This window comes from Caretta caretta, chromosome 2 (assembly GCF_965140235.1).
Source record: "Caretta caretta isolate rCarCar2 chromosome 2, rCarCar1.hap1, whole genome shotgun sequence".
NCBI classification, from domain to species: Eukaryota; Metazoa; Chordata; order Testudines; family Cheloniidae; genus Caretta; species Caretta caretta.
Window position 1 is genome coordinate 204811149 of NC_134207.1, and position 21202 is coordinate 204832350.

The window sequence follows — 21202 nt, forward strand, 5'->3', positions numbered from 1 at the left end:
GAGAACTAACAACTTCAAATGCCTTGTTCAAAAATTTTAAGTAACAATTAATTTTCAAATGCCTGCACAGCAAACGTAACTTTTCTTGTCTGCATAGTAAAAACACTGGCATTTTTATCTGTTTGAATAATCAAAGTAGTGCTTTCTGTGCCTTCTCGGTTGCAAAGATTTGAACTGCTTCCTCCTGAAGGTCCACAGTCTGGGCCAGCTCATGCTCTATTGAGATGGTTGCAAGGCCGACCAGTCTCTCCTGTGTCATTGTGGAGCATAGATGTGTTTTTATTAACTTCAGCTTGGAGAAGCTGTGTTCTCCACTGGCAACTGTTACAGGAAGTGTTAGAAGTATGCGCAGCGCAACAAAAGCATTTGGAAAGAGGGTAGTCATCTTATTTGTGCACATATATTTCAGAACAGCCTTTGGAGTTGATCCTGCTGAAATGTATCACCTAAATCGCTCGCATCAATATCATGCATGTCATTATGTGTTAACACTGACTAGTGCCCTGCATTGCTGGTGTAGGTCTTCTTCAGGTATAGTGAGGAGTTTTGGAATACAACATCCCAAATATACTGCTGTGTCCCTTGAGCTGCATGAAACATTCAGCTGACTGTATTGCACAATCTAGCACCTGGTTAAAGAATTCAACTTTGAATTGTTGTTTGGGGTCTCTTATGGGATTATCCCATGCCTCATAATCAAAATGTCTTCTTCTTCGGTGACTCTTGTATTCTTGAATTGGTGGAAAAATAGCTTCAGTGTGAAGTTCCTCTGCCAACTTCTGTGCACTCTTCAGAACATTTTGAAATCCCTCATCTGACCAGTAAGACTGTAAGGATGACTTTGTTTTGTCCAGTTGTTCCATTGCTCCAGATATATCAAGGTCAACACCTTGGAGTCTCTTGCTTACAACGTTTATTTCAAACAGTAAGTCATGCCACAACACTAAGCCACACAGAAATTTGAAGTTACGTATGTTTCTGGTGATTCCATTGCCCTCTGCCACTGTCCTCCCATGAACAATTCCTGTCATAGCATTATCCTCCATAATGGTAACTATGGCATCATCTATCTTCCCAATTTGGTGTTTGATAGGCTTTATCGCCTCCACTCGACTTTCCCATCGTGTGGCACTCAGTGGTTTCAGTGTCAGAGAGAATGTTCCCAAATGTTGCTTCAAAATTTGCCATCAATGAGCTGATGCAGAGAAAAATACATAGATGCTTTGAATTACATTAAAAAATTCAGCAGCCTCATTAAAAGCTGATGCTGCATCACTGACCACCAAGTTCAATGAATGAGAACTGCATGGGACAAAAAAAAGCTCGAGTGTTTAACTCTCAGATGCGTGTCTGCACTCCTCTGCTCTTTCCTCTCATGTTGGCAGCATTATCGTAGCCCTGACCTCTCATGTCAGCTATCGCAATTCCCATATCTTCCAGCTTTTTAAGAAGCACATTTGTCATACCAACTCCTGTAGTATCATCAATGTCAATAAATTCTAGAAAATGTTCTCTGACAGTCACCATTGCAAGGACATTTTCAGTAGATTCTGTTGTTGTTGTTACAAAACGCACCATTAAAGTAATTTGTTCCATATGGCACGTGTCAGGTGTGCAGTCCAGAATAACCGAGTAATATCTTGCTGACTTCAGATCTGCCACAATCTTCTGTTTGACTTTTGTTGCCAGTAACTGCATGATCTCATTTTGAATTGTTTTTCCAATGTAGTGGTGTGCGTACATTTCTTGGGTGGTGACTCCGCTTAGTTGCTCCTGGAGTACTGCATCAAACTCAGCCATCAGCTCCACAGTTTTAAGGAAGTTTCCATTGTTTGGCACATACAGCTGATCTCAAGTGCCACGCAGTGCTAGGTTTTCGGTAGCAAGCACTCTCACAATGACAATGAGCCTTTTCAGAACATTTTGCCAGTAAAGAGACTCTGATGCAATCTTCTCTTGATGCTGATCATCTATGGTGGCCTTTAACCTTAGTCTCATCTCAAGCTCTTTCTACCTATGGAATGCTCTCTGGTGATTTGCTGCCTTCTCATGGCATGCCAGATTTCTAGCCAGATTTTTCCAGTCCTTTGTTCCTGTAGAACCCAATGTGGCTGGAACATTAGACTGGAAGAGTTTGCAACAAAAACAGTATGCAGCATTCTGGGTTTTTGAGTACATAAGCCATGGCCTCTCCACTCTGTCACCATTAGGGATTTCACACCAGTAACGTGTTGGATGGAAACTTCTATTTTCATTGTCTTTCGGGAACATGAAGTTTTTCACTTGCTGTGGCCCATGCAGTACAAGGAAGTCCCTCAGGATACTGCTCAAGTGGGTCCACAGTCCTGGATCATTTAGACTTAAGGAACTAAACTCAGCAGCAGCTGTTTCTTGCACCTCCACCACACTCTTCTCTGATCTACACTTTTCTTCAGGAATCTGCATGGTTACATCCATTTGAGATGGAGATACAGATGCTGCAGTAGCTGCCAGGTCACCTGCGCTCTAACTGGAAGATCAGGCATCTCCTCACCACTCACATCCTCACTGGGGCCAGAAGGCTCACCGTGAACATTTGTGTCTATGTATCTCAGGAGAGTTCCTTCCTGCTTAGATAGAAAAGCTTCCTTTGCTTTCTTTCTTTTTCTGAATCCTGCCCCAGAGGGACATTTTCTTCTTTCACTCATGACTGCTATTCTGTGCCAGCTATAGTGGCTCTCAACACTCAGTTAAAGGGGACAAATAAGCAGGCTGGTAGCAGGGCCTGAGTGAGGGAAGATATCAGCGTCTTAAGGGCCTAACTGGTTCCTGCTACTTCAGTTGACTGCCTGTTCGCCTCAAGTGGGTTCAGGGAAGCAGCAGGAAACAGGAAACTCCCTGAGAAGCTGGTGTTAATCAGTCCAGGCTCCTGGGGTGCTAGAAAGGTACATAAAAGGCTCCTCCTTCTCTTTCCCTGCAACTCCTGCTGCTTTGTTATTCCCTCTCACCTTTTCTCCTGCCTGCCTCTTATGTCTCTTGTGCCCTCCTTCCTCCAGCACAGCACTCCACCATCTCTGTGCATCTAGAGCAGAGAGAGTACATATGCACCAGCAGCAGACACAATTTTCTACACCCTGGGTCCTAGTGGCACTCCCACACAGTCTGGCACCTCAGGCGGCCGCCTCAGTTCACCTCATGGTAAGGCCAGCCCTGCTTGACAGTGCCATTTCCTTCAAGAGGGGAGTGCTTTTTATCTTTAAACTAAGACTTTAAAAATGGGGGAAGGCAAGGCCAAAACATGAGCTGAATAGTAAGTCATTATAGTGAACACAAAAAAATAGACTGAGTTTTGCTGTAAGAGCTGTAATACTCAGGGCTTGAAAGATTCCCTTAGCACACACAATAGTCAGCTAAAGACTAAGACCGTGTCTACACCAGCGAGCTTGTAGAGGCATAGCTGTACTGATCACTCGTGTAGCCACTCTACGTCAAGAGGCGAGAGCTCTCCTGTCAACATAATAAAACCACAACGAAAAGCTCTCCCACCAACATAGCACTATGCACACTATCACTTATGCTAGCAAAACTTAAGTCGCTCAGGAGGTGTTCTATTTCACACCCCTAACATTAGTTTTGCCGGCACAAGTGGTAGTGTAAACATGACCGTAGGGCTTGTCCACACTTACAGCGCCTCTGTAGCACTTTGTGACACCGACAGGAAAGCTTCTCCCATTGGCATAGGTACGCCACCTCCGCAAAAGGCAGTAGCTATGTTCTCCCGCTCACATAGTGCTGTCTACACCTGGAGTTAGGTCGGTATAACTGCATGGCTCAGGGATGAGGATTTTCCATACCTGCGAGCAACATAGTTATACCAACATAAGTTGGTAGCACAGACCAAGGCTAAGCCCTACTAGTTAGTAGAAAAAAATCTGTTCCGCCAAGCATGCTCCCTCAAAGCTACCCCTACATAATTTACATTGCCATGTAATCAATTCCCACCCCCAACTAAATCAATTCTAACACATCACCCTATAATAAATTCCAAACTCTCCTATAAATGAGTTTTGAGTTCCTCTCCCTAAGTGAATGAATTCTGCGCTAGAAATTCCACCCTAGAAATTACTTCTGGACGTTTTCTGTTCCCATTAATGAATTAAGGACAACCACCCCTACCTATTAATGAACCATAGCACTATCAAGTAAAGGTGGAAAGAAGATTTAGCTTCAACTTTATCAAACTACTGAAGGGAAACAAACACATTCAAACCACAACTGTTTAAAACAAACCAGACAAACTGAATGTTTTTGCAGTGCATCTTTAAAGAAAAGATTATGAAGTGCTCTGACAATAAGCACTCTACAAAATACGTTATTTTGGAGCTACTGCCCTCCTAGATGGGCACGAGGGCTTTCATTTGCCCAGCACCTCTTCATTTGAACTGTTCCATTCCTTATTCCCATTTCCACTCCTCTCCCTTCCCTCCAAGAAAAGCAGCAGCAGTTCCAATCACTCTATTCCTCCCTTTCCCCCTCCATCCTATTAGAGATGTGGTGCTACTTCCTTGTTCCTCTCCTTCCACTCAGGACAGCACTACAGTGGACCCAGTCTGCTTGCTCCCTCTCTAAGAACGGAGCAAGTAACTCAGGAGATGCTTCGCTCCTGGCCCATTCACCCAGGGCTAAAATTCTGTTTGACCACGGTAAGCATATATATTTTTTCCAAACAGTTTCTCAAGGACAGCAAGCCATTTTAGAAGATGACAGTAAAATATGTTTGCAGAGTGCACTACTATAAATTTCACTCCACTAATGTTCTGTTAGAAAACAATATACAGTAGAACCTCAGTTATGAACGGTGAAGTTATGACCAGTTAACCACCACATTTGGAACCAGAAGCAGGCAATCAGGCAGCAGCAGACACACACACAAAAGCAAATACTGTACAGTACTGTGTTAAACATAAACTACTCTGAAAAAAAGGGGGGGGGGGTTAAAAAAATTGACAGGGTAAGGAAACGGTTTCTGTACTTGTTCCATTTAAATTAAGACGGTTACAAGCAGTATTTTTCTTCCCTAAAGTTTCAAAGCCATATTAAGTTAATTTTCAGTTGTAAACGTTTGAAAGAACCATGTTTTATTCAGTTATGAACATTTCAGAATTATTTCAGAACAACCTCCATTCCCAGGGTGTTCATAACTGAGATTCTACTGTACCTACAAAAAGCTGCCAGTCGTCTTTTCCTCTTTCTTAATAGCATAACAAGAGGGCCTTAAAAACATATTGTTGCTTCTATAGAAGAGTCATAATTGCAAACTTTTATTTTAGAGGTATCCTAAAACTGGTTGCTGTCACTGTTAATGAGCATATACAAGCAATAGGTTTTATGTATGTGTATACATGTGTGCAACCCATTATACGGGACCAACATCGCTAGATTAGGTTGTAGCATCACGTGGGAACATTTGCTTTCAGCCACTCACACCCACTTACGAATGTCACTTTTGGAACCGATATCGCTATTTGCCTGTATTATATTTCTGTCACGCTTGGTGGAACCTGCGGCACAGGAAACATCCGACCAAAGCTAGGGCCAAACTAACTCCGCCCCTTCCCCCTGAGCAGGGCACTGCCCGCAGGAAGTGCACGGGTCCTACCCGGCCGCCTTAGCTTCCCGCTGACAGCTGGGCCCAATGTACCCCCCGGCCTCCCTGCTCGCTCTGCTGGCGGAGTCCCGGGCCCGGCTCAGCGGCGCCGCGCAGGCAGGGCAGCGTCGCGGGCAGGGGGGCGCCGTTCACACGCAGCTCGGCGCGCGCGGGCCCAGCGCCCGGGTTTGGGGGGTCCCTGGCTCCCGCGCCGCGCCAGGCCAGGCCCCGCCGCCGCCGCTCTGGGCGCTCAGTGCGGCACGACGCACCTCTCGTCCCTCGCTCTCTGGCAAGGCCCTGCTCCGCTTCTCCGCCCGCACCAGGGACTGGTTGCCTCAGCAGGTCCCGGCCCCGGTCCCGGGCGGAGACAGAGAAGAGGGGCCCAGCCAAGCCTCCGCCTCTTCTTCAGCCGGGGCGGCGGCTGAGTCGGGGACTTGTTTCTCCGCGCGGCCGCTGCGTGACTGTTTGGCGCTCACACTCACGCGGGCCACTCACTCACTCATTCCCCCTTCCTCCCGCAACCGCCCGCCCGCGCACGTGCACCCGGCACCCCAGCTGCCCTACCGGCGGCGCATCCGCATCACGTGATGGGGCGCCCGCCTTCCGCGACGCCAGTGCCATAGTCACGTGATCAAGGCTACGCCCCCGCCGCTCGCCTTGGCGCCTACGGACCCGTGGTCCGAAGCGCAGGCGAAATACCGCCTGCCCCACCAGAAGCTGCGCCCCAGGGCGGGGGGCTTGGGGGGAATAACTGTTCTCGCCCCTGAAGCTGCGCTCACAGGGGAGCGGCAGCCCCATTTCCCCCCGCTAGCTCTGAGGCAAGCCCTGCTCTCTCCCCATTGGCTCCCCGCTGGCTGTGACGTATGTGGCGGAGGGCTGTGGCAGAAATACCCCGCCGTCTCGACCGTGAATGGCGCATGAGCGGTGGCCGGCCGGAAAACGGTTTCCGGCGCACGCGCAGTGCGCTTCCGGCTTGACAGGCTATTGGCGCACACAGCCGAGCAAGCCCGGAAGTGGACTGGTGGCGTACTTGTCGGGGAAAAGTGCCGGGGAAAAGGGACGGCGCATGCGCAGTTGAGAGGCGCCGGCGGCGTGGGGCCATGTCGGTGTTTCACGATGAGGTGGAGATCGAGGACTTTGAGTTCGATGAGGAGACCGAGACATACAGCTACCCGTGCCCGTGCGGGGACCGCTTCCTCATCACCCGGGTACGGAGCGCGGGGCGGCAGTGCACAGAGTCCGGCCTCGCCCCAGTGCTGGGGAAACGTTACCAACGGCCGCCGGCGCGGCCTGCCCGCGGTAGCCGTTACTGAGAGCTAGCTGCGCCCCGCGGCTGCCGCGCTCGCTCGCTCGCTCGCTGGCCGGGGGCGGAGCGTTGCGCTGCTGGGGGCAGAGGGCGGGTTGCGGCCGGCGTGGCCCGGGTAAAGTCAGGCTATTCCTGCCTCTTGGGCAGGCGTTCTGCAGAGTTAGCCGCGGGGCTCTTGTACGTAAAACCCGGGAGGAAGGTGTTGTCTGTCCTCCTTAGCCTCTTTCCACTGCAGGGTAGGCCACAGAGAGTCTGCAGTAATTTTGGCACAAACGTATGACCAGGCTGCCCTCCGATTTTGTTTCTCAGGCCTTTTCCTCATCAATTTTTATCCCCCCAGTTTTAACTAGTTATCTGTGACACCTGTACAAATGGGGTGGGGCTGCAGACATTCAGAGACAAATACCTCTGATGACTTAGAAACAGTGTTAGTCTGTGTTCCCCAAAAGAAAAGGAGGACTTGTGGCACGTTAGAGACTAACAAATTTATTTGAGCATGAGCTTTCATGAGCTACAGCTCACTTCATTGGATGCATTCAGTGGAAAATACAGTGGGGAGATTTATATACAGAGAGAACATGAGGAACAGTGGGTGTTACCATATGCACTGTAACCAGAGTGATCACTTAAGGTGAGCTATTACCTGCAGGAAAGTGGGTGGGGGGGAGGGACTTTTTGTAGCGATAATCAAGGTGGGCCATTTCCAGCAGTTGACAAGAACGTCTGAGTGTTAGAGTTGTCGACTATGAATAATAATGATTCATTAACACCTGAGTCAGCATTGTAATCTGTGTCCTCAGTGCTAAGAAGACGTGTATTTTTCCACCATGGTAACGAACATGTATTACCTATCCCCTTGTAAAAACGTAGTGTAGAGTCAGACAAGGCACTTTAGTTCCACCAAAAAGCAAACTAGATGAGATCAGCAGTATGCCCTCCCACCCAATTCAATGAAAAAGAGTAATGGGATCATTCATTTTTTAAGAATCCTTTATTTTTGGCAGTACAGAACAGTCAATATGTCAGAATGAAGAACATCACTGAAATGTATCATAACAAAATATGTAGCATACATAAAAGGGTGTGAAATTGAAATATGCAATTAGAAGTATAAATAATCTACTAGAAAAATCAACATCTATGTATGCAACAAGTGAAGTAATAGAAGAGTAAATTGTGCACCATAGTGTTTAGAGGATGGGAGTTTACTTACAGAAATTAGGATTTTTAATAAATTTTCAGTTACAATGGGTGGGGGTCACATTCCTGGAGGTCCAAACCCATATTTAATGTTATAGGAATGCACATCCATTTTAGGTAAAGTAAAAGCTGTGTTATCCGGCCCTGTACCAACCGGAAGGTTTTATCAGCTGGTATTTCTAATCTTCATAGAAAGTTTGGTTTATAGTCCGGTTAGCTCAGGGTCAGCAGGCTCCTTACCTGGCTCCGCGTGGCTCCCCGGAAATGGCGACTTGTCCCTGCCGCTCCTGGGCAGAAGAACGGCCAGGAGGGGTTCGGAGTGAGGGAGGGGGTGTGGGCTCTGGTAGGGAGTTTGGGTACAAGAGAGGGGAGGGGGCTCGGGGTGCCAGATCCGGGGAGCACTTATCTTGGGCAGCTCCCCACAAGCCTCGATCTGTCCTGGCTACTCCTAGGTGGAGGCGCAGCAGGCAGCTCAGCGTGCTGCCCCTGCCAGCAAGCGTTGCCCATGCAGCTCCCATTGGCCATGGTTCCCGGCCAGTAGGACTGTGGAGCCAGCACTCAGGCGCAGTGTGCAGAGTTGGCTGCCGTGCCTCCGCCTAGGAGCAGCTGGGACAGGTCACCGCTTGGAGGGAGCCGCCCGAGGTGAGCACTCCCCAGATCCGGCACCCTAAGCCTCCTCCTGCGCCCAAGCCCCGCACCCAAACTCCCTCCCTCTTAGTTAACTGGTGTTTTTCACTTACTGGCATGCCCCAGCCCCCCAGCATGCCAGATAAAACAGCTTTTACTGTATATGGATTCTTTGGGAGAGGTAACAGCACAAGTATGAAGCTAGTGCCCCTGAAGGCACAGAAACAAAAAGGCAAATAGCCTTTTCTTTTAAATTGCATGACTTTCATGTTTTTTTTTTAAATTGCATGACTTTCAGGTGCATAACACGATTGTTAGATTGAGAGCCACAAGAATCCATTTTGGGGTTGTATATTTTATTGTATATTGCATATAAAAATAACAGTAAAAATTTGCCTGTGAGAAGGATTTCATACAAGGTAGAACAGTGCCATTGGGACCAGATTTTTAAAGGTATTTAGGCTACTAGGGGGATTCTCAAAGGTATCTAGGTGCTTTCAACCTTTAAAAATTTGGCCTTTAGTGATTATTTTGGAGCCACGTTCTATACATAAGTGGTGACATGTGGAAAAAGCACTAGGGTGCTGAATAGGGAGGCAAATAACAGTTGACAAAAACAGTCCCCATTGGCAGATCAAAGGAAACTGAAGAAGTTTTGACACTGAACCCAGGAAATCAGTCAGTCTGGAAGTCACATGATGCCAAAGAATAAAATTGTGTAATAAAAAAAAACAGAAACACAAATTTAGAATTAAAAACGAATATCACAATACTAGAAATGTTGTGAGATGTGATTGCTAAAGCTACTAGCAACTATAAATATTTTCACTGATACTGTGTTTGTTTATATTTTTAATAGCAAATAAAGTAACATCCATCTGCACAGTGTTAACAAAGGTAAATGATGAAGTACTAAGAGTAACAAAAATAACATTTTAAAAGAATCATTTAAAGGAGTGAAACTTGTAATCCACTGTAAATGTAGAAAAAGGCAGTCCGAGGTAATCAGAACAGCAGCTAGGATAATCTGTGAACTGCTGTGTGGCTGTATGCAGAGATATAAACTAATATGAGATTCTTTTAAACACTAAACATGTGTGACAATTATAACTTTTGGAGGAGAGTACATGTAAAAATATTTCACTCCTTTAGCAGATCAGTACATCATATCAGATGGGAAGAGCTGCCTTGTCTAGGCATTGGGTGCTGAATTTTTAAGAACATAGATTGGGAAGTGGGTGCTGAAGTGGAGGGTGTGGGAGCAGCAGCCCCCTGCCGTAGTTTTGTAACCACTGCAAATGGCTCCCATTTGGGGTAATGTCACCTCTCCCCCTCCCTATCTCAGAGTTTTCCTCTGCCACCATCTGGCAGTGCGGCACCTTGGTTCTTAACCCTGTCCCCGATTTTGCCTCTCATTCCTTCTCCTTCCTCGAGCTGTTTAATCCTCCTGTGTATTCGGTCCCGGTTCCCCCCCACACACACACACACAGATTCTGCCCATCCCTCCCCTCCAATTTACTCCCTTTAGTCCCTGTGACTAGCAAGGCAGCTAATCCTCAGTAAGGGCAGAGTGAGGGTAACAAATATTAGTGAGCACTCTAGCTCACATGAGCAAGCTTATAATAGCCAAGCAGCACATTGGCTCAGGCGGAGGAATGCAACCTTACACCAGTAGTGCTGCACAGTTGCGGAGCAATGACTGTGTCCCTGGATCTGTTGCAGGAGGATTTGGAGAATGGGGAGGATGTGGCCACCTGCCCCAGCTGCTCCTTGATTGTGAGGGTGATCTACGACCAGGTGAGAATGGGGCCAGCCTAGGGGTGAGCGGGAGCGTGGGGACACAAGTGTCTGTCTTCCTCAGTGGCTTTGTGGCAGCGGGAGACACCATCGAGGCAAACAGGTGTCTGGTACATCTTTAAATCCAATCAAGGTTTATCACATTAACAGCATGCTGGCTTGTCCCAGAGGACCCCAAGCTCCCCTATGGTCAGCTGTGACTGTGTAAAACACTTGTGAAGATGTTAAACCTCCACACTAGTTTAAAAACATGTTAATTATAACACGTTGGTTGACACACTGTTTTCGTCTGGACATGTTCTGAGCCAGGACATCTGACTGCAGGCATACAGCTGCCACTGGTAGCTATAAATGGCTCATCCAGGTAGGTCACTGTCTCCTGAGAAGTTGCGCTCAGGCCCTGCCTACATTAGGAAATTTCTTACCTGTATTTCAGCAACCAGTGTGGTTGCAGTGGTACCACCCGCATGAGAGTTAGTATAGATGGCTGCAGACAGTCTTTCCATCATGTGGCTAGATCTGTTCCAGACAATTATGTGGCATAACAGTGGTAATGCCAACAGCCAGTTTACATTTATGCTGCCACCACTGCCAGCAATGGTGGGAGATCTTCCATGAGAAAAAAGAGTCATTGTAGATGCATTTTTTTGTGCTTTTTTATAGATTAAAGGGGCTCTCTAAGGATAAAGTCATATATTGTAAATAAATTTTGTTTTCTTATGTGTTTCACATTTCACTGCCCCAGCCGTCCATCAGCACAGCTTTGAAGTTCATAAACATTGAGATCTAATCATATATGCATATGTTCAAAAACCCAGAGTGAATAGATATTTCAAACTAGCAGAAACAGTCCTGTGCGCTGACTAGATCATGTCAAGGAGTTCACATAAATCAAATGTGAAGTTTCTATGCCATGTACGTGTGCTAGTTGTTGTTGATACTATTTTTCAAACTTTGAAAATAAATATTGAATTAGAATTTTTTTCCAAAATTCACGTTAATTGTTTTCCCCAATTCCCTCTTACCCAGTCAGTACATACCTTAAAATAAACTCCTTTTTGGTAGGAGGGTAGATAAAATGGTTCTTATAAGAGGAAGCTAGTTACAACCTTAATTGTAACGCCTCCGTAATCCAAATTTGCAATGATGTTTTTTAGTTAGCTAAGTGACAAGCCTATTTAAACAAACTTGTATGTTATCAGTTCTTGCATATTTTTATATGAAAGTTTAATTTCAGGCTTCAGTTTCAACCGTGCCTATAATAAAACTGTTTTGCCATAAAACAAAATTATCTTACATTGTACTGCTTGTGGGAGTGGCAGTGGAAATTAGTTATAACACTATTCATTTTTGGTTTTTTAGGAACAGTTTGTGTGTGGTGAAGTAGTCTCAGCACCTACAAGCAAGGAACTGGTTAAATGCTGATGAATGCTATATGGACTCTGCTCTTCTTGAACAAAAAAACCCCAATGTTTGGCTGTCAATGTGGAAAAGACTCGCAGAGTTCTGTACTTCTGGAGATGTTTGCTCCTCAAATATCAGTGCAGTGATTGGCTACTATCAATTGTCTCTAGTAGCCAAAACATAAGTGGGTTTGTGCCTGAAAGCATATAATTCTTAAATGATTGTAAAATGTTTTAAGACTTTGAGAAGCTCTCCAGGATAGGATGCAAATCAACAAAAGCTTTTTCCAGTCCATTGCATATAAGGTTGTGAAATTTGTATGCTAAACCTAGCTAAAGAGTAGCTATTCTCCAGTCTCTGGACCTTGTATCTGCACAGAATGAAATACGTGGATTATCAACCGTTGGGGGCTTAAGAAAAGGTTGGCTCTATTAATTATATATGTTACAAAATGGTTCACACATGGAAAAAGTTGGACTGTTAGAATGGTAGAAGAATTTTTCTGGTTTGGGCAATAGAAAGTGTTCTGGTTAGAAACAAACAGCTGCAGTTTCTGCCTTCAGTAGGTACAACTTATTTGTTGAACCTGTCATATCTGTTGCTTGCTGCATTAAAGTAAACACATCTTTAGTCCTAGAGTCTTAAGCAATCGTGGTTATGGCTACCAAGCTAAACTTACTTAAAACAAACTAGATAACTTCTGATTCCCTTGTTTAGATTGTGTGAAGAGAGACACGGTGGGCCACATTTGGTAATACTCATGCAGTCCTGGTAACTTCCCATGAATGCACCTTCACTCCCAGTGGGGTGAATAGGTGTACCTGCGAGTAGCATTTGATCCAATTTTTTCTGAACAACTTGAATGAACTCATCTGACCCTACTACATCAAATACTCAATAAGGCTGCAAGTTATTCTCAGTGCTGTTTGTCAGTGTATGAATAGTGAAGCTGTGTTTCTGATGTACTTCTCAACATTTATATTAGGCTTTACCAGTGTAGACCCTGGTCTAGTAAGTGCTTTCCCAGCAGGAGTCTTTTCATGAGTACAGGTTTGCAAATGGTGGTCTTAAGACAGAGAGAACCTTGAAAGAACACACTCCAAAGCACTTTATTCTTAGGCTGCTTTACAAATTTATACTTTATAACACTTCTATGGTTTGTTTACTACTCATATCACTCAGCTTGGGCACTGAATATAAAAAAGTCAGTTTCACTATTTCTAGCTTTCCTGTGTTAACCCAATCCTGCAATAAGTGAGTTTGTATGTGTTAGAGGGGAATAACTACATCTGAACAAAACCATGGAAAAAATTATGAGAGTTAGTAAAACCTTGTTTTTGCAAAACCTAGATGGTTCCAAAATGTATCCATTAACTAAAAGTTCTGAATCTGAACTGGATGATACTATGATTCTAACAAATAATTGTTTCACTGGATGGCCACAAGGTGGTGCTGGATTCCTATGTTTAAAAACTGCTGTGGTCTCGATTTATTTAAAGTATATTTTTTACAAATATTTATTTTGTTTATTTAAATAAAAGTTTTTAAAACTGTATCATTAATTGTAAGGGACCATTATTTATTATGATTGTATAGCACCTAGAACAGTGGGCCCTGTTGTATTGATACTGATTTTAAAGGCCTAAGGTGTTAAAGATCTTCGTAAACTCTTTCACTGTCCAGCATTAAACGGTGATAGGCTCAGAGTTATTTTTCACAGAAACCTTGGATTTACTTGGTTACTGGCAGACATGCAAAAGCATTCATTCAGGGTGACAGTTTATTGATTAAACAAAAAAGAGAATAAGGAATTAAAACAAACTTTTATATTGAAACTGTGGTTGAGTGATTATACAAAACAAACTTAGTCAGACCCTATCAGTCTCCTTCCTTTTAGAGTAAAAACATCATTAATAATCTTCCTGATGTGTGAAGGGCATTCACTTATCCTGTTGTTAACAGAGAGAGACAAGGTAGTGTAGAAACAGGATAGAAAATAAATGGATGAAACATGTCTTTTGTGGATATTTTTGGAAGACTGGACAGCTGGTTAATCACAAGTGGATGCTTTAGCTGACAAGTCAACATGACATCTGCTGCTTACCCCCTGGTTCAAGCTCTGGTCATGGATGTCATCTGATTGGATCCTTTCTCCTTAACAAGGAAGGATGAATGCACTATAGTTGATTTCAGGATTCAGTGAAAAGCCCAGAGAATGAGAGAGTAAAGAAGGGGGATAGAAAGCAATACAACAAGGGAAGGGGCAATTAGAGATTCCCCACTGATATGAAGACTGGATGTCATGATGATGCAATGACTTTCAGCACTCTCAGATGAAAACAAAGTTCCTTAAACAAGGATAAGGGTAGCTGGTTTTCCTCTTGAGAAGAAAGTCCCTTAGCCTCATCTGCTCTTTCTGACTTGAGGCAGCTGAGATGAGTTGCAATGCTGGCAAGCTGGCAGATGAGCTGGGGATAGTGTCTTTTTAAGATCTCCCCTCGACCCCCTCTCCCCCCAAAAATGGGAGTAACAGTGGATGACACATTTTATCCTCGTTATTTTGTACACCAATTAAATCTATTTCTGTAAAACCACACTTGGCATAGGTAACTTTGTTCCCACGTTTTCTTGTTTACTAAATATCTCACCACAGTCCTTGACTTATATCAGTAGGCCATTTTTATTTGGACTAATTCAATTTTTCTATTTGGTTTTCTTGCACCTGTCCATAACATTCATTTATTGAAAACAACTTGACCCGTTTTCAATGGTTAATTCCTAGGCAGGCAAAAAGTCTTAGGTGGTTGTTACATTTTGTGAACTTTTATGTACTTCACACAGTTGAGCTCAGGGTACATTTTTAGGTCCAATAATCACAGTAACCCTACTGGTGACTGGCTGCCCACTAGTGTAATATAAGAAAGGCCCTTTGTTTGTACTAAATTTATGAGAAAAATCCTGTTTTCCAGCTACATTAAATCTGTAGTCATGGGAGTGGGTCAAAAGTGACAAACAGGACTGTGCAGTCAATGATACTGGTTGTATCATTATACCAATTTTATTGTTTCACATACTATTATCATTAAGTAATCGAAGAGAGGGCTTCTAGACAGCATGGTTGTTCCAAGAAAGTAACAAGGTTTTATATTTTTACCGGGAGTAAACCAAGAAATGATAAATTATGCTTCTTCAGAGAGATGATAAATACAGAGCTGGAAGCAATAGCCCAGCTGGTATGTGAAGGATATTGGTAGATTACCTCTGTGTTTTGTGCCAGCCTTGGCTCCAAGTTTCCTTATTTATGGGAATTTTGTGTGTCTGTTTTAAATTAAACTGAGAAACTAAAATAATGCTAAACCTTACCAGGCTGTGGAATTTGCCGCAGAATCTACCCCTTGTGCTTCATAATCCAAACTGTCCTTTAAAAAATATTCTAGCCATTTAAGTTTGTGAAGAGAGTACAAACCAATGCTGCAATGTCTGCTTGAGTCTGAACAGCCTGCAGTAGTTTCTCCCTCTTGGGACCCTGACTTAAAAAGAGATCTGCTGTTTATGAGTCTATTGTAGTGAATGACATTTTAAATACATTGATAAAGTTTGCGTCTATACTCCTGGTAATAAAAGAATACAGACCTACGTACTGGATGATAATTGTAGGGAAACTAATTGCATAAGGGGAATAACCACTAAATATAGTTCATCATTGGTACCAGCCCTTTGTAAACTAATTAATTTTCCTATAACTCTTCCCCATATTTTCTATTTTTGTTTTATGTACTTCAGGATATTGAAAAAGAGAATTATTCCATTTTCTTCTCCAGGTCAGTTTCATGACGGTCTTTAATTTATATTAACAATGTTGTTAATTCTAGGAATTCAAAATTTACATGTTAGGCCCCCCAAAATCATGATTTTAATAGCAATTGAGGTCTTTTTATTTGTCTTTTGGTGTTGGAGCCTTCAAGGGTCATATTTTCAAGTTTGTCTTTGCAACCAATGGGACTAGAAACTTACTTTTTTTAAAAAATGAAAGCTGAGATTCTTACCTACTCACCTGAATCCAAGAGCTGGGGCTTTAAGAAAAACACAGTGGGGTGGGAGGAGGTATTGTTTCATATTCTCTGTGTGTATATAAAGTCTGCTGCAGTTTCCACGGTATGCATCTGATGAAGTGAGCTGTAGCTCACGAAAGCTCATGCTCAAATAAATTGGTTAGTCTCTAAGGTGCCACAAGTACTCCTTTTCTTTTTGCGAATACAGACTAACACGGCTGTTCCTCTGAAACCAAATATTGTGAGGCTCACAATAAAATTGCAAGAGTTGGCAATGCTGTATTACATAATTTCTAATCCACCTTGGTAATGATGATGCCTTTTTTCTCTCCCCTTGCTATGGAGAGTGTTGTTTATTGTTTGGATTCACCCTTATTATTTTTTGGCAAGTCTGCAAACAATTTTTTGACACATCCTCCATTCCACACCTAACTGATTTTGTCCACCATAAGGCTAAACGGTTGCAATATTTTTGACCGTGGACTTTGGTGGGTAGCCTCGCAATGTTTACACAAAAGATACGTTTCTAGTATATATTTTAAAAAAACCAAAACCCTATTTCACACGTTAAAAAAAATTGAAATGATAATGCCTTAAAAGATCTCCTACAAATCTTCAGTCTTAGGCCCTGATCCTGCATGGGGAAATCCTGTACCAACAGAGAGCCAGCTGGGGGTGAGGTCATAACTTCTCATATTACTTTCCCCTTCAGGCTAATAAATAGGGAAGGCTCTGTACTCCACAGATAACCTGTGTAAATTGTACACCAAGAACTCTGCATTCTGCAGTACTCCATTGCAGGAGATTGGACTTTCTTTGGCAGATTCCAATAAGCTTAAAATTTAGGTGTTTGTTTACTGAAATATGAAAATGAATAATACAAACCCAACATTATCTAGTTACTCTGCCCCTACGTTTTTAATACACTGGAGAATTTTGTATTGACAAATAGTATTTATAGAAATTGTTGGGGACCATGACTGTCTTGGAAAGTGGTGGACAGCTGGGGCCTTTTGAATGTGGGAAGATATAGGAGGCATTCTGGGTTTGTTGGATAAACACATTAACTGCAGATTAGTATGATCAGGAGTGAAATAGTTCATACTTAAACAGCTGACCGTGAAATTTACATAATTAGATTTCAAAGTTAACACCCACTTGAGAGGGGCAGAGATCTTATTGCAGGCTGTTCACAGACAAACAAATATTTTCAGCATTGGTTGCTTTAGGAAGGTTATCCTCACATTTAAATGTCTAGAATATATTTTTTTTTAAATTTAAATGACAACTTGGATTATGGAGCACAACTTCCATGGCCTGATAATCAGATTTAACATTATTTAAATATCTGAGTTTAATGTAAGACAGAGACACAAAACTCCCATAAATAAGGAAATATGGAGCCAAGGCTAGCACAGAACTATTGAATTTGTTCCTTTTTTTCTAGGCACTAGAACAAACAAGGTTTTTATTATGGGGTCTGCAATCCACACTGGCTGCTATGTAGCAAAGGATACAAGTTAAGGTCTTAATAGTGGTAATAAAATAAAAGCCCTTCATAATCTAATCCTTTCGACTGATCGCCTCTCTCCCTTACTATACTCTTTTTGGCTGCTACAGTCAGGCTAGGGGACTTTCAGTGCATAGGTACAATAAGCTCTGGGGTAGAGGTAGGGCTATCTTAGGCCTGGTCTACACTACAAACTTAGGTTGATGGAAGCTGCCTTCCATCAACCTCATAATGTATGTGTCTACACTCACTGGTCCTTTCTGCCTACCTAACTCACCTGTTATGTCAGCTTAATTACTCCACCTCCACGAGAGGCATAGCACTTAATTTGATGTTGATCGGTCAACAGAGAGGCAATATAGACGCAGCAGTGTGTATGTCAACTGAATTGGCTTCCAGGAAGTGTCTCTCAATGCTCTGTTGTGACGGATCTGGTGATCATTTTCAACTCTGCTGCACAGCAGCCAGGTACACAGGAAACATCCACTCCCCTCTTAAAGCCCCGTGAAATTTTGAATTCCCATTTCCTGTTTGATCAGCATGGAGAGCTCAGCAACGCAGCTGATCCTAGTGCTTCAATGTCCCAAACGCGCTCTAGCCTGGGATACACAGGAGGTGGTGGTTCTTACTGGTCTGTGAGGAGAAGAGTGTGTGCAAGCACGGCTCTGATCCAGCCGAAGAAACGTAGACATCTATGAAAAGATCGAACGGAGCATGGGGGAAAAGGGCTACACCAGGGACACGCAGCAGTGCTGCTTGAAAATCAAAGATCTGCAGCAGGCTTACCAGAAGACAAGGGAGGCGAACAGTCATTCTGGTTCTGCACCACAGATGTGCCTCTTCTACAATGAGCTGCATGCGATTCTTGGTGGAAACTCCATTACTACCCCCAAACGCAGCATGGATACCTCGCAGGAGTCTGACCCCCGGTCCACCTCAAGTAACAATGAGGAGGACATTGTGGACAAGAAAGAGGAGGAGGAGGAGAGCAGGGGATCCAACCGGTTGCAGGACAGCATGGCTGACGGTGATGGTGGGGAAGGCATCCTTGGTGAGTGTGAATGCCAATCAAACGGTAGGGGTTACATGCTCTTATATCTTATGTTTAATATGAAGAAAAAGTGAGGTGCTGTGGGTATCTGCTTCCCAGTGTGCACTCCAGCTACACAGAGAGTTCCCTGTGGAAAAGACTGTTTATGTGCACAGGGATGTTTATGTGCTCCAGGAATCCTCCATGGAGATCTCCAGGAAATTTTTATGGAGGTACTCTGCAATCCTTTGCAGAAGGTTTCTAGGGAGGGCTGCCTTATTTCTTCCACCACGGTAGGACTTTTTCCCATGCCACTCCAGTATTAACTCTTCTGGCATCATTGTGGTACACAGCACAGCAGCATAAGGACCAGGTCTGTACCCAGATGCTTGCAGCATCTGCTGCCTTGCCCCCTTTGTTACCCCCAGGAGACTGATACCACATAGGGACACCGAGACGGGATGGTGGAAGTTTTCATTACAAGTGTTCATACTGCAAACAGTAGAGCATGTGATCCCCAATGCATGGTGATTTCCGGGTCCCTCAACCATAATTTCCCTAACATGCCGGTGGTGTGGGTGGCAGGGATTGGCATTGACCTCAGAATCTACAAGCCAAGGGTGACTGCTACAAGCAGTGATGGGGGCATCGGGGATTGGGTTTCCTGTGTTCTCTCATGCCCCTCCCGCGCCCTCCCCCCCGGCCCCAGGGCCGCTGCTGACAAAAGCTGCAGTTTGGGAGATTTAACGCTGGTCCCCGGTCTCCAAGCACCGTCCATGTTGCTAAGGGAAGGGGGCACTGTTCACCTGCCCACCTGTGATCCCAGTGCGGGTTGCCCACAAGTTGCAGCACAAGGCCTGTTGCCTGTGCTGCTGGGCCATACTCACCATGGCTGGAAAATCAAACCGATTCATTGAATAGCTAGAGATTCCAATTATGTTCTGGCTTGCACTTCAGTGGGGGGTGCTGAGTGCGGGAGGGGGCTCAGAGCAGGGGTGCAGGGAGGGGTGCGGAGTGCAGGATGGGGCACAGGGCAGGGGGTTGGGGGCTCAGGGCAGGGGGTTGAGGTGCAGGAGGGGTGCAGCAGGTGGCTCAGGGCAGGGGGTTGGGGTGCAGGAGGGATGCGGGGTGCAGCAGGGGGCCCAGGGCAGGAGCTCGGGGTGCAGGCTCTGGCCTGGCGCTGCTTACCTGGAGCAGTGCCAGGTGGCAGGCTCCCTGCCTACCCTGTCTCCATGCCATTCCAGGAAGCGGCTGGCACCACGTCCCTGTGGCCCCTGGGAGAGTGGGGGCAGAGGGCTCCATGCACTGTACTCACCTGCAGGTACCTCCCCTGAAGCTCCCATTGGCCGCGGTTCCCCGTTCCTGGCCAATGGGAGCTGCAGGGGGCGGTGCCTACAGGTGAGGGCAGCGCATGGAGCCCTCTCCCTCCCTCCCTCCCCCAGGGGCCATAGGGACGCGGTGTTGGCCACTTCCCAGAGTGGCGCGGGGCCCGTGGCACCACAAGGGTGGCAGTCCCGCAGGCCAGAACCAAAGCCCTGACGGGCTGGATCCATCCCATGGGCCGTAGTTTGCCCACCCCGGATTTAGTTGGTGTTGGTCTAGATGACCTCCTGAGGTCTCTTCTAACCCTAATCTTCTGTGATTCTATGGACAATAAAAATCAGTATTTTGAGACTAATTACTCTTTATTTATTCCAAGCATTGGGGTTTGGGGGAGGGGAAGGGGAGGTACAGGGAAACTGATGCAATGGAAGGAATGGTATGGGAAGGCACAATGTAGATAACCGGCACACATTACTGTGGCTCATTACTGAAACAGGTTTTCAAAGCATCCCAGAGTTGCAGAGCTCTTGCTGAGCTCTTCTTATTGCCTTGATATCTGGCTGCTCAAAATTAGCTGCCAGCCTATCCACTTCCACACCCCACCCCTGCAGAAACTTCTCTTCCGTTGCCTCACATATTATGGAGCACACAGCAGGCAGTGCTAACAATAGGGATATTGCTTTCTCTGAGGTCTAACATAGTAAGCAAATTGCAGCAGCGACCCTTTAAATATCCAAAGGCACATTCCACCACCGTTCTGCACTTGCTTAGTCTATTGTTGACCTGTTCCTTACTGCTGTCCAGGTGGCCTGTGTGCGGCTTCATGAGCCATGGGAGCAAGGAGTAGGCTGGGTCTCCAGGATCACTATTGGCATTTGTACGTCATCAATGGTTATTTTGCGATCCAGAAATAAAGTTCTGGATTGCAGTTTTCTGAACAGACCCGTGTTCCTAAAGATGCATGTATCATGCACCTTTCCTGACTATCCCACATTGATGTTGGTGAAACAGCCACTGTGATCCACCAGCACTTCCAACACCATTGAAAAGTATCCCTTTCGGTTTAAGTACTCTTTGGCAAAGTGGTCTGGTGCCAAAATAGGGATATGTTTGTCATCTAGCATCCCACCACAGTTCGGGAACCCCATCGCGGCAAAACCATCCACTCTGTCCTGCATATTTCCCAGAGTCACCATCCTTCTTAGTAGAAGTCGATTAATGGCCCTGCAAACTTGGATCATAACAGCTCCCACAGTGGATTTACCCACTCCAAATTGACTCCCCACTGACCAGTAGCAGTTTGGCGTTGCAAGTTTCTACAGAGCTA

At 45.0% G+C, this 21202-nt stretch overlaps 2 protein-coding genes across 7 annotated transcripts in view; one reads left to right on the forward strand and one right to left on the reverse strand.

Moving 5' to 3' along the window:
* Positions 1-6458, reverse strand: part of OXNAD1 (oxidoreductase NAD binding domain containing 1) — a 37043-nt gene extending 30585 nt beyond the window's left edge. Inside the window, exon 1 of one of the 6 annotated variants that reach the window (XM_048838523.2) lies at positions 6191-6458. In XM_048838523.2, the coding sequence (XP_048694480.1) occupies positions 6191-6424 (234 nt within the window). In that variant the 5' untranslated portion in view covers positions 6425-6458. The other 5 variants (XM_048838525.2, XM_048838524.2, XM_048838529.2 and 2 more) reach the window with 5 other exon arrangements.
* A 156-nt stretch (positions 6459-6614) lies between these two features.
* DPH3 (diphthamide biosynthesis 3) lies at positions 6615-13515 on the forward strand. Its single transcript, XM_048838531.2, has 3 exons — positions 6615-6834; positions 10482-10556; positions 11919-13515. Exons 1-3 carry the CDS (start codon positions 6727-6729, stop codon positions 11979-11981), a joined length of 246 nt encoding a protein of 81 aa, XP_048694488.2. The 5' UTR covers positions 6615-6726; the 3' UTR covers positions 11982-13515.
* The last annotated feature ends 7687 nt before the right edge of the window (positions 13516-21202 follow it).

What these genes read in the sequence shown, in the direction of transcription:
- DPH3 (XM_048838531.2), top strand. Translation starts at nt 6,727, where the DNA reads ATGTCGGTGTTTCACGATGAGGTGGAGATCGAGGACTTTGAGTTCGAT. An exon ending in ACCGCTTCCTCATCACCCGG is followed by an intron (nt 6,835 to 10,481) that starts GTACGGAGCGCG and finishes GATCTGTTGCAG; the next exon opens with GAGGATTTGGAGAATGGGGA. An exon ending in TGAGGGTGATCTACGACCAG is followed by an intron (nt 10,557 to 11,918) that starts GTGAGAATGGGG and finishes TTGGTTTTTTAG; the next exon opens with GAACAGTTTGTGTGTGGTGA.